General features: G+C 41.2%; 1 protein-coding gene across 3 annotated transcripts in view; it reads right to left on the bottom strand.

Moving 5' to 3' along the window:
- VCAN (versican) overlaps window positions 1-13592 on the bottom strand; it is a 99048-nt gene that overhangs the window by 9636 nt on the left and 75820 nt on the right. For all 3 annotated transcript variants that reach the window (XM_085043649.1, XM_085043651.1, XM_085043652.1), the window contains 2 exons: window positions 7416-7574; window positions 6190-6272 (listed from right to left, as the gene is read on the bottom strand). In XM_085043649.1, the coding sequence (XP_084899775.1) occupies window positions 6190-6272; window positions 7416-7574 (242 nt within the window). The remainder of the gene's footprint in view (window positions 1-6189; window positions 6273-7415; window positions 7575-13592) is intronic.

Here is a 13592-nt window from a genome sequence, read left to right as displayed (position 1 = left end):
GTCCAGCGTTGCTCCAAAATTATAATTACTCAGAAAAGACACCTCCTTCATTAACTCTTTCAAAGCTTAATGAAGCTGCGGACTTTTACCTCCTCTGTACCATGTTTTGTTTTCAGAATAATAGCTTTCCTCGTGGTTCACACACTGTACAGTTCAATTTTTTGGGCATGCTGGGCTCTCAGAAATCCCTTTAAGAGCTGAGAAGTCGTGTTAAAAATGAGTGGCAAAGACCTGGTGGATTTCTCTTGCCACAGGGAAGACAAAAGGAGGATGGCAAGTGTCGGTTTGGTGAAATTCATGCTCTTTTTGGAGTCACACAGACATAAATACATATATTAGCAGCATGATGCAAATGGTGTGGGGTGTGACTTTAATCTTTTTCTGCACAGCTACCAGGAGAGCCACGGGGGGAAAAAAAAAAAAAAGAAAAAAAAAAAGAAAAGAAAAGGGAAAATCCTGCACTTTGTCAACAATTACTGCAGGTTTGAAAGTGTCCAAGAATTTTAGCCCAGAGTAACAAGTAATTTCAGCTCAGCAGTAACAAGTCTCTGAAGTAGCTGCTGACCCCCCTGGTAAAAACAAGACAAAAACCCACTTTGTCCAAGAGGCCCTTCTCCCTGCCTACGACATCCTGAGCCAGAAATATACCTGTCATTAATAACAGGGTTATATAGTTCTCCTCCATTTAAACACAGGTCAAATGAGCATCTTAAAGAGAGGCAGTAATGACTGACTGCAGCACAGAACCCAAACATTTGGTAGGTTTAAAATCTCCTTCACCGAGGATCCTGTGGGACATGGGCACAATGAGCTTTTTGTTTGCAGCTGACTACAGCACTTTTTTAGTTTGTTTGCTTTACTTAACCCTCAGAGGCAGGCTCCTTCCCTACAATACTCCATGCCTTTTGAAGGCTTTTTTTTACTTTTTTGGTATGTGTTCAATGAAGTTACTCTTTCTGAGAGGGGTGCAGTTTCAGATTTGCTCAAGTTAAAGCCTTCTGATTCACCGACCAATAAAGGAAGGAAAAGAGAGGGCTTTGTTTTTGCCAGAATTAAGTTTCTGTTTTGTTTTCCTTCTCTTTTTAATTTTTTTTAATTTTTTTTTTTTTAATGTCGCTACTTAATGCTGACAACCTGAGGAACACAAAGCATAAACGCTGCTGTGCCCAAGGGGAGGAAAACCAAGGCAGGGTCTCTGGACAGCTTTAAAAGTGGCAAAATGCCCATTCCTTCCCTGGCTGGCAGCATTGTGTGGGTGACAGACAATCTGGCCACAGACACTGGCCAGCTCCTTATTACAGCACTAATCTTATGTAATGGCAGTGAGCTCACCGCCCTACAAAGCACTAATTATCAACAGTGTTTTCCAGGGGATGTGAAGGACCCCCTTGTGGGGCTGGGGGCCCTGGGCACAACCCCAAGTGGCTGGATGTGCTTAATCCATGACAAGAATAGCTGCTCAGGGCTCCTTCTCTGCCTCAGGTCCTTAGCAGGGAAATGCCAGCAATCCAAACACAAAGGGGGAGTTGCCAAAAGCAACACCAGATTTCTTTTCTTTTTTTCTTTTCTTTTTTTTTTCCTGTTTGGATGAGTGTGCTTCACTGTGCTTTACTTCTTTACTGTAAAGCTGTAAAGCAGTTTCCACTCACAGAGCTAAGTGAATTATTTAAATTTTATTTCACTGGCATATTTTCAAGTGTCCCATTGTGTCCTCTCTCCCTTTGATCAATTATCAAATGCATCCACTGATAGTGTAAGTTTTGTTGTTCTGTAGTTTGTATTGCATCACTTCTTTTAAAGTATAAAAAGATCCAAGTAGGCAAATTCCTCTGCTCACACAGTTGTGTGAGTGTTTGGGCCTTGCTTTCTTCTGTGTTTTTTCCCAAATGTGTTTATTTTACTGCTTAGAGCTTTTTATGATAATTGTGGGATGAATATTATCCTTGATGCATACTTAAGAGAGTTGTTCACTATTATAGAAATGCTGGGAGAAAAGTCTACAGTAAAGTGCCAGAATAATTTAGATTCTGTAATTGTCTAAATGTAAACAAAGACTACATACAGCCATTTTCATCCCACTGTAGAATGTAAATCAGAGGGAAACTAATGTTCTCCAGCACCAAATGACAACTGAACAGCCCTATAACTACACTGAACAGAAGAAAAGCAGAACTAGCAAAACGTGCTCTAAAAAATACTGTATTATTCTCTCCTGCCTCTTGAATCCATCAATGTAATCACACCTGAAACATCTTGAGCAGAAATTGGCTTGATTTTCAGGAAGTAATGAATAACAAAGCTCTAAAAGCTGGGGTGCTGCAAGCTCTCTGAACACACCTCAGGACCTGCTCTCACCACCTCCACCTTTGAGACAAATTATCTGAAATCAAGAACTTTGGCAGATTTGCCAAAGGTTTCAGCCTCCTGCTGGTCCACAGGACCTCAGATGCTGCTCCTAGTCACCTGCAGTTCTCACTAAACCCACCCCACACATCAGGATCTGGGTTTCCTGAAAGGACATCCACTCTTTATGTTGCACCAACACAGCTGCCAAAAACTCCTTTCACTTCATACGAAAAGGAAAGGATTCATGCTGCCAAACCGGTGTTTTGTGTGGCTCATCAGCTCCAGAACATGAATTCATCTCTCCCAACCAGCACCATTGAAAAATTCTTTCTTTCAAGAACAGGGGTAAAAACAATAAATGAAAGGAATCAAAAAAAGGGAGCAGGAACACGACATAGATGAGGAAAGATTGCTTCCTGCCATCCAGATACAGCACAGCAAATCAGAACAAATGAGATACATGTGAGCAGCCAATGGACCCCACAGCCTACTGTAATTATAGCCCATTTTATCCTGCTTTTTGGACAAGGTGCCCTAAGCTTAGCCAAGGAGCACTTTCAAGATATGTTCTGACTTTAGCCAAGAAGCTCCCAATTTGTGTTTTAAAGAAACAGCAAAAAAAAAAAGACAAATATAAGCAAATTGGTTTGGCCAAAAAAATCCAGCAATGATGCAGTTACCTGATAACCATTTTCTTTTTGGAAAATGCCACCATTTGGAAAATGAACTGGCAGTTAAACTTTAGATCACGAGAGGTAGGACACAACTATTTTATTCATGTAATTTGGCTCTTCTCAAGCCCAGTCTGTGTTTGGGTTGTAGTTGGTACAACAAGCTGAAAATGTGTGTTTTACCAGCAGATGGTGAGGCTTTATCTGCTCAACTCAGCCCCTGGCACAAGACTCTGCCATTTTGCCTGAAAGGCAGGAAACTGCTAACCAATTTTAAATTAAAAACCACTGTACAGTTAAGAAATAAACCTGCCAAACCCCTCTAAAATCTCACAGATAATGATGATCACTTGAGTGATCAGACACTCAAGTGAGATAGATCAAAAAGCCTCCTCAAGTTCTCTGTGCAGGAGCAGAACCTGCAATATTGTGATTTAGGAGTGAGACTGATTCTATCTTGTTATGATCGTTTTTCCTGTCCTAAAAGGTTGGGGTTGTTTTAATGGAAAACAGGCAGACTCTATGCAAATATGGACAAAGGTCATGTGGACCAAGAAGCTTTAAATACTATTTCTTGCTTTCTCACTGAATTTGATTGTACTTGTTTCATTATTCAAGACACCAACATTTTCCTCCAGGAATTCTGAGAGTCAGAGCATGATTTACAAGATCACTCTTCACCTTTTCCAAAATTTGCTTACTGGCATTATTTTTGCAAGTTCATCATGAATTCCAGTTGAAGCACGAAAACTGTGCAAAGGAATAGAGAGACTTTTTTTTTTTGACTGCTGCCAGTTTTGATAAATTGTTAACAGACAGCATTTTCTGTAGGGGTCAAAAATAAAGCATTCAAAGCTATCAAGAGTGGCTGACTATACTTAGTCAACTATTAAGCACCTAAACAATCTTATTCACTAGGGCTAAGAGCCTGTCAAGGGTACTTTAGGTTCAATGTAGGTTTCCCACTAATAACCTTAACTCTTTATTCTCATGTGCATGATTTGCCCAAATATCATATTTAATGGTGGCTGGCTCTTGGCCTCAGTTAAAAAAAAAAAAAAAACTGAAAAAACACAGCTTGTCAGGGGCTGAAAATGTCAAAAAATTACTGATTTCCTTCCATTGCACTCATTGGTTGGAAAACCTTTTAGGTGCAAAGAAAGAAAGAAAAAAAAAAAAAAAAGGGTATTTGATCCCTTTTTCCAAAAGAGTTGCTGTCAGTGCTGCATATTTCAACTGGTTTTCTTATGTTGGTGGGAAATGAGTACCAAAGCAATATAAACCTTGTTCTGTATCTCCAGCCTGTGGTTTCAGGATTCCCAGTGCCAGAGGCTTGTTTTGGTTCAGAAAGAAAATTCATGTGAGAGAGAAATCACTAAAACTTGTCACCCACAACATGTCTTGCTGCTGCTGTTGTTGTTGTTAATTTGCTTTTTCTTTTAAGTCTACCAAGCATCAGAACAGTTAGGGGTTTATTTTTAATCCATAAAAACCTCATAAAATCATGCAAGCATGATTTTTTTATTAAACCAAGCTGTTATTGGAGATAATTCAAAGAAGTATCAAGATAAAGATGAATGTGCACCACTTGTAGCTGCACAATCACTCTTCTGATAGTATCTCCAACAAAACTCATATCAGTGGGATCCTCAGCAGACTTGACAAATTTTCCCCTATGCCAGAAGTATTGAATAGAATTGTGGATAGATAATATTTATTTGGAGAGTGCACAGAGTTGGGAAACAAGGTTAGAAAAAGCTGAATTACAGATGCACCATGATACACAAAACATGTGAAGGCTATTTAAATTTTGGCTATAGGCAAGAGCCAGCTATAAACTCAGAAATTCAAGTTAGAACCTGAGTGTTGGTGTAATAATGCTGATTTTTATGATCACAAATTATGGTAATGAATTAAAGCTATCATGGATTCTGCTCAACTGAAAATACATAAAAGAGGCAAATTTCCTACCTGCATACTATTCAAATTCACTGCAATTTTAGGACATCATCAGGGAAATCGATTTGATGCATATATTTAATTATGCTATCATTCCTATTAATTATTAGAGAAGTAATAAATCACTGTAACCACAAGAGTGGTTAGAAAGTATGAGAAATGAGCTAAAAGCCAGGGAAAAAGGAACAAATGAGGCAGCTGCTCAGAACCATGGGATCCAGAAACCATATGGAATACGTTATGAGAGAAATCTATTGAAGCAATGGACATGAATGATTTCAAGAGACACCTAAATTGTTTCCAAAGGAAGAGAGAGAGGACAGTTGTTAAAAAATGAAAGAAAAATAAGGTGGAAAAAAGATCAATCAAAACAGAAATCTGTTGGACAGATGGTATCACTCTGTTCCTAGAATATCTTAATTTCTTAAAATTGAAAATTACAGTAAAAACACAGCACCCTGTTTGGTCAGTAGCCTGAATTAAAAAATACGACCTCAGCTCAACAGCAAATAATTCACCTGTCCCTCCCACAAAAGGGATTATTTTGAATGGGGAAGAGCTTGGTCATTTCCTGTGTCTGTCAGCTCTTTGATTTAGGTTCGTTGATATTGGGTGGAGATGTTTTCCCTCTCCTTCTGCTGACTTTCCTCCTTGTTTTAAGGCAGCAAGAGGTATCAACAGCATCTTGAAATTTTTACGGGTGAATTATGGCTCACAGGCCTCCTGAACCACCTAAGGATTGCTGCTGCAGAGCTGCCATACAGACCAGGATCCCAAAATGTTTTGTGCACCCCACAGACCCAGCAAGGGCAAGAGCTTCCTCACCAGATCACCACCCAAAAATGCATCCTGATGACTGAAGAGGATTGCCTCACACAGCCTTGCACAACACCAGAAGAGCACAAACCAGCTCCAGCAGAGACCCTCAACTTACCACAGACTCAGATTTTTGAATATTTCTGTCTGAAAGCTTCGAGGGTTCCCACACATACAATAACAGGAACTAAGAACAAGACCTTAGAATTAAACCACAAAATATTAGGTATCCCAAAATGAATTTAGTGGCTGTTTGCTTGGGTCCATATTTAGTGACAGGGGTTTTTTGGTTAGGTTTTGTGCTTTTTTTCATGCTCCTTCCCTTGCTGCTGGTGGGAATTTGATAAGCCACCACAAAAAGAAATGAGTGAGTGATTTAATCTCAAAGGCATCTTACCAGAGGGCTACCATCAGTCCAGCGGAAATCACGCTCAAACATCTTGTCATTGAGGCCAATCCACTGGTAGTCATGGCCAATACCTAGGGAACCAGAAGGGCATTTTTATTAAATAAAAATTCCATAAATGGAAGAGATTTCACCAAAGGAAATAATTTGCACGGAATGAATCAGACATCCTGTGCTCAAGATTCTTCTGCTCATAGTGCTAACAACTGGTGTAGAGGCTCTTTTCCAGCTTTTTTATTTTAATTTGGGATGTTTATAAAAATGCATATTCTCATCTAGCAGTTTTAAGGAGCCCTGTCTCTTCACTCCCAATGGTGTCTACCAAAGCAGACAGAACTAGTTTCCCATCTGAGAGCATATGACAGGGAGAAAAAAAAGAAGAAAAAAAATTAAAATAACATATTTTAATCTATATTTTTCAAGTTTTGGTTAGGCTGTGACCAGCCTAACACACAGGAGCTGTGTGTTGTATTGTGAAATACATTTAGGCATTTCTTTATGCCTAAATAATGTGACCTGTAGTGGCACTGGTTTGATGTCATCTGCATAAAAAATCTTAAGCCTCCAGAAAGGAAAGTTTCAAAAATTTTCAATGCCAAAACAAAAATTGCTATTTTCATCCTTCCCCAAAAAAAGTATTTTCTATTTAACAAATAATAACTTAATAGTGATAGAAAACTTGTACTAACTGCAGAAGCAAACATTTATAACACAAAGTGTGCCTTTTAAACATTCTAAAAGTATGTTTTAAGTTGGAGATATATAAGCTGAGTGGTGAGGAGGATATCTCACCAGCACTGAACCCTCAGTGACCCCTCTTGCTTAAAGAGTCAAAGAACATCCCAAGCTGGAAGGGACCCACCAGGATCATCCAGTCCAGCTCCAGGACACTCCAACAATCCCACCCTGTGCATCCCTGGCAATGCTGTCTAAAAGCCCCTGGAGCCTCAGGCCGTGCCCATTCATTCCCTGGGGAGGCTGAAAGGGGAAGACCCTTTCCCTGAGATCCATCCCAACCCCACCTGACCCAGCTCCAGCCATGTTCTGAGCCCTGTCCTGCTCACAGAGAGCAGGGATAGCCCTCACGAGGATGTTGGAGACCACAACTGACCTGAGCCTCCTCCAGCTGAACAGGCCAAGTGCCCTCAGCCCCTCTCTAGACCCTTCCCCATCTCCATGGCCCTCCTCTGCCCACTCAGAAGGTTGTGGTTACGCACGGTTGACGAAGATCTGCTCCTCGTGGGACAGGATGCTGGTCAGGTGAGCTCCCTGCAGGCGACACTCGCGCTCCGCCGTGTCCCACGTGCGCCGGTGCGCGAAGTACTTGTAGCACTGCCCCTGGAACTTGTGCCAGCCGTAGTCACAGGTCTCTGTGTCTGCAGCAAACACAAGATCAAACCCCTGTCAGTGAGCTGAAATCTGGTGTGTTTGGTCAATGCTCCTAAATCAGGCACGTTTGGTTAACACACCAAAACCTGGCATGTTTGGTCAATGCACCAAAACCAGGTGACCATTTGGTCAATGCATCAAAACCATCCACGTTTGGTCAAAGAACCAAAACCACCCATGTTTGGTCAACACAGAAAACCAGGCACATTTGGTCAACCCACCCAAACCATCCATATTTTGATCAATGCACCAAAACCAGGAATGTTTGCTCAACACACCAAAACCAAGAACATTTGGTCAATGCACCAAAATCATCCATGTTTGGTAAATACATCAAAACCATGCGTATTTTGCTCAATGCCCCAAAACCTTCCACATTTGGTCAATGCCCCAAAACCAGGAATGTTTGGTTAAGGCACCAAAACCATTTACGTTTGGTCGATGACCCAAAACCATCCACGTTTGGCCAACACACCAAAACCGTCCATGTCTGGTCAATGCACCAAAATCAGGCAAGTTTCATCTCCACTGATGGATTTTCCTTGGGCCAAAGCTTCAAGGAAAAACCCATCAGTTAGGGCGTGCAAAAAGAAACACTCATCCTTGGAACCTCACTTTCAGGTAGTTCTGCTTACCCAGTTTCAGCATGACCTGCAAGGATATTACTTATCTAAGGAGTATAATTGCAATTGGAAACTTGGTGGATTTCCACTGATTGAATTAGGCTGAATTGGGCAATTTCAGGACATCTTCATCCATAACCCTGGATGGATGAAGTGCCTGGATGCTGGACTGCAGTGAATCTACATTTCACCAGAGTTTTCTGAACCTGTTTGAAACTCCTTATTCTCATGGACATGAGGAGAAAGCACATTTAATGAAAGTCTTCAGGGTTTTTAGGCAGGACTTTGCAAACACTCAGGCTGTGAAGATGAATTGTCCATCTGCTTAAGGATGGAATGTTTTTTAACCATTTTCTTGGAGGATGGACAAAATTTCTCTCAATCAAATTGGAAATGAGGCCATTCCCACGTTACAGATAAAATACGTGTGGGATGCTATTGGACAGGAGTACATGGGGGTAGGATTTTTTACTTGCAAGGACAAATGGTTCTTTGAGTGACTGCACTAAGTTTGGAAGAAACTGATAACTATAAGTTATATGAAGTGAAATTATTGTGATTGTTCAGTCCACAGAAGCAAAGCTGCAACATTATCTGTCTGAACTCATGCCTCCAAATCCTCCCCCAAAACCCATCTTCCTTGACAAATCCAACTTTAGGCACCAATTTGTCAGGAAGTTTTCAAAGCTGAAACACAAAGTAATGAAATTGCACGTTGTCTGTGCTGGCGTGAGGCATGGTGCTGATAAGAATGCATCACAGAGAGAAGTTCACACCAACCACTACATCCTTTCAGCTCAAAGAGGAACAAACACAAGCCTTGGAACAGGAACAGCCCAAGGATTTGACATTAATTATTTTGTCAAGGTTAGGCAGCTGTAAACAGAATAGATGGCAGAAAAACAACAGAGTTTCAGTTCCAAGTTTGCTTCTGCAGGGATGAATCATAGAAAAGAAGTCAGCATTAATAAGATGGGCAAAACAAATGTGATGTCTGAATGTGTCTTAGCTGTGCTTGAGGATGGGAAGGACTCAGCGATCAGAGAGGGTTTTGGGAAGGAGTGGGAGATACAACAGGGGAAACGCAATGCAATGGCATCATAAAGGAGGTTTCAGAACAAGATGACAGCGTGTTCCAGCCACAGCTATCTCAGCACAGGGTGCCTCAGCCTGAGGGGCCTCGGTGGAGGATGCTGAGGAGCACAAGGCCTGGCATCTTCCAACCCACCCACCCAGCAGCAATCTGCCACTTCCCACCAAGTTTTACAAATCCCCCGAGCGAAACTGCGTCTGAAGCCGACTGTTCTGGCCTTTTCCAGAGGTGTGGAGATGTTTTGGGCTGAAAACTGGGTTTTTCTCAGTTTCAGTAAGTGAGTATAGTCAGTGGTCAATAATGTGCTTTGGCCAAAAGGGCTCCTTTTGCATTAGCAAAGAAACAGCCAAATATTGCAGAATATGCCAAGGACTGATGTCTGAAAATACCTTAACTAAGGGATTACTTAGGTTTGAGCTGCTACCACCTAAGAAACAACTGTGAAATATTTTTCACAGCACAGAGCTGATTATTAATTCATAACAGGAAGAGGCCATTTACATCCTGACACACCAAAATGTTTATTTTTTCAAAAAAGGGTTAAAATCCCCATTGCCACAAACTAGATTTTACGTGTACATAAATGGATTTCAAAGGACAAGCATATCACGTCAGAGGCTTATCAGAATTTCTCTGACACTAAAAATGTAGTCATTGTCTCAGGAGTCTGATACCAAAATAATGTCCCAAAAGTCATCACTATTGACATAAAATGTACCAAATGCAAAGGCATAATAAAGCTTACACTGATTATCTCTTTCCCATTTCCAGGAAGTTGAACTGTAGAAAACTATTTGTGCCTTGAGTCATCCCAGATATGAAAAGAAGGAATGTAATCCATATAACCAAATTGTTAGTTTTTTTATCTCTTCCCTCTTTGTATTCTGTGTGATGTGCAGGCTGCAGACACAGCTTTAATCTCTGGCATCTAGGTAGTTTTTAAAGTTTAGTCTGCTCTGGTCTTTCTAGAACATTAGTTTTACCACATGAGGCTGACTAACAGACCTATGTCCTTTGTGAAGGCACTTAAGATTTTATTATTTATCTTGTTCAGAGTCTCCTTTCTCCCACAGGAAACAAGTCAGATAATTAGAAGGAGCTGAGGAAATCATGGCCAGAGAGGATTTCCAGGCTATTCTAATCAGCTCTTCCCTGGGCTCTGCTAGGGAAGAAGGGAAGGATTTGAGAGAAGTTTTGCTGAAAGGAGCACTGGGGAGGCGAAAAGGCTTGAAAACACGAAACAGAGAGGACTGCATTCACAAAATGAGAAATAATGGCCTGGCATGAATCATAAATAACACAATTTCTCTTCTCAAGGAAAAAAGTGCCAAACAGTGACAAAGGGAAAAGTTAAGTAATTTCAGCACCTGTGTGTATCCCAAATCTAAAAAAAAATCAAAAATCCAAAAGAGACAGGACTGATGGTTATAAAACACAAGATGGGAGAAAAGAGGATTTTTTTGTTTGGGGTTGTGGGAGATGTTGAAGATTTTGGGGTTTGTTTTTTGGGGGATTTTTATTTTGGTGTTCATTGTTGGCTTTTTTTGAGGGTGGGCTTTTTTTTTAGAGGAGAGGTTGATGAGAAGAGGGAAAAAACAAATAGGGAAAGGAAGATTTGAGGTGGTAGAGAATGAAAAATGAAAACCAGACTAGTAAAAATGTGGGGACAGTTTCATCTCTGCAGTGCTTTGTCCTCAGTGTGCATCCCTCACTCAATGAAGAAAGCTGAAAGGGTGACAAAAAGGTAAAAGGCTTCCATGTGGGTATAAATTTTTAGTGCCTTTACTGAACCAGTAGACCCTAATTGCAGGTGGCTGTAAATTCTCTGACCCAACCGCAGTGAGCAGAGTAGGTTCAGGCACTTATTGAATGCAATACTTCACATTCATTGTGTTCTTAGCCAGGGAGCAAATCACAGACTGCTGTAACCTTATTCCAGCATGTGATGGAAAGACTGAAACACTGCTCCCCACGTTTGTGGTGTTTTAAACCAGGATTTATGGCAATTTACAGGGTATTTCAGTGAGGTGTGCAAGGCGTTACTCTCACAGCTTCTGTTCTCTGTACCTGTGATTGTACACGTGTAACAACATCCCTAAACATTGCATTGAAAAAGAGTTCTCTGTAGGTTTGGTACATAAATTGGTACTGCTTTCTCAATAGCTGCAATAAGCTGCTGACAATAGGTCTCTTGTCTTTAAAGAAATTCCAGAAGAGGCTTAAAGGAAATAAAGACTGACACAGGTACTAGAACATAATGAGAGTCTTACTCAGCTGTGAATTTTCTCTGTGACTCTCTGCCTTCAGCTAACAGGGAAATGCTGGAGGCCACTCAGGCCACACATCTTGAGGGGAAACCCATTTCTCTAGTAAGTATTCAAAAGCATCTTTTTTCAGCTGATAGACATCAGTAAGAGACGATCTGTTTTCAGAAAATATCTTTTCCCTGAGCCCTTCTCAACTGCTTCAATCACAGACTACAAAGCCCTGGGAGCAAAGTGAATTAGCTGAGATTGGAGCAATCACAGACATTGAAACAATGAACTTGGGTTATAAGAAAACACAGCCCCTGATAGGATGGTTAAAAACCACAATTGCTTTGTTTTCAGAACCTGGAAGAGAACAGCTGGTTGAATTATCCCAGGGAGGCACATCCTGTTACAAACACACATGTGCCATTTTTGCACACATGTCCAGCTGTAAGGAAGCCAAACCTTAAGTTTAAAACATTCCTTTAGAGCAGGTAGACACCAGTTAGAGCAGCAAAAGAAGAGAAGGAAAAGGAAACTCTAGCCAGCCAAGGAAGGAAGAGGAAAATCCATAGAGGTGCTCATCCAGTTCTCCTAAAGAGTGCTCACCCTTAAAATTGAGGTTCAAATTGCAAGTTTCTATCATTTCCTGAGAGTTGTCATATGGGCTTTTTACAGAGGGATGACAATGGAAACACTGATGTCTCTCCCAGAATAAAACTCACACCAAGATTCACTGTAGCCTACAGTCACTCTTTGAGAAAGTGTTTCGGGAATATGTATTAATTTTAAGAGGCGATGTTCAGGTGTGACAAGCAGAATATGCATCTTTGTTTTTAAAAGATACAGGTGGTGGGCAAAAGAGGATGTGCTCTCTTTTAGTCTCACCTGCACCAGAAGCAATACTGTCTTAACTGAGCTAACAATTTAGTTTAAAAGCAACTTCTAAGCAACTTTTCAAGGAACTTTCAGCTGCATTATTTCTAACATCAGACAACTTCAGCTCCCTTCAGGAAGATGTTCCCGGGCTCAGATTGCTGAACTCTTTCCACCTGGCAAGAGGAAGGGCTGTCAGGGAGCCAGCTCCAGCTCTCTGAGTCTCAGGACTGCTTTGCCTTGGCCTGGATTAGATCACCCAGAAGGTTCCTCTAACTTTCACCACCTGCCAGAGCTCCCTGATGTGCAGCTGTGCTGTCCCTGCTCACATCCCCTCCAAATGCTGACCCAAGCATGATATCTCTGTCAAGCATCCCTTAGCCCACAGCAGTCACTTGGGTGAAATTCTGAGCTCTGAATTTTTTTCTTCCCATGGGTGTAGATGTGGTGATCTCCTACTCTGAGCTCCATTTCCCAGGCAATGCCCACTCCCTGCTCCCATGGTATTTTGAATGCTCAGCATTGTGCCTAAGAAATCCCTCCAGCCTGACTTTTTTTTTTTTTTTTAAGCTTTCTAAAATGAATAGTATATTTGGAGGGGAGGAAAAAAAAAAAGAAAGTAATGAAATATAATCTCGGTGTGCTGAGCTCCACCTTTCCTGTGGCACCGAGGTGCACATTCTGCCGTCCTGGCTGGTCTTTAAATCTAGTGAGGTCAGGACTGATGCCTTGAAATAAAGCCTGCTTGCCAGACAACCATGTCTGAATTGCCAACACAGTTTTATTTTGTCTGGTGGAGTGGAAATTTGGCACTAAAACCTTTTCCCAAGTCCCAAACCACTGCAGGACTTTAAGTGGAGGAAATTAAAATTCCAAAGCTGAGAGAGCACGGCTCTGGTTCTGATTGACAAACTAGGAAATGTTCCCATTAACCACCTAAAATGCACTCTCAGGTTAGCCATAAAAAGCAGCTTAAAGCTACCATGGTACTCAGAGCCACTCACTGCTATGGATTCGCTGGAATGAAGGGGAGGAGGAAGGGAGTGAAAACACTTATTTCTTTAATGTGCAAACACTGTCACTTTTTAATTTGGGAGACAAGATTCAGAAAGACCTCTCAAGTTACAAGGTTAGCCAGACTGCTGAAAAGGTTAAAGGAATGGA

The sequence above is a fragment of the Lichenostomus cassidix genome, chromosome Z (assembly GCF_008360975.1).
Source record: "Lichenostomus cassidix isolate B80296 chromosome Z, HeHo_3.0, whole genome shotgun sequence".
Lineage (NCBI taxonomy): Eukaryota > Metazoa > Chordata > Aves > Passeriformes > Meliphagidae > Lichenostomus > Lichenostomus cassidix.
This window is presented reverse-complemented; position numbering and strand designations above follow the sequence as displayed.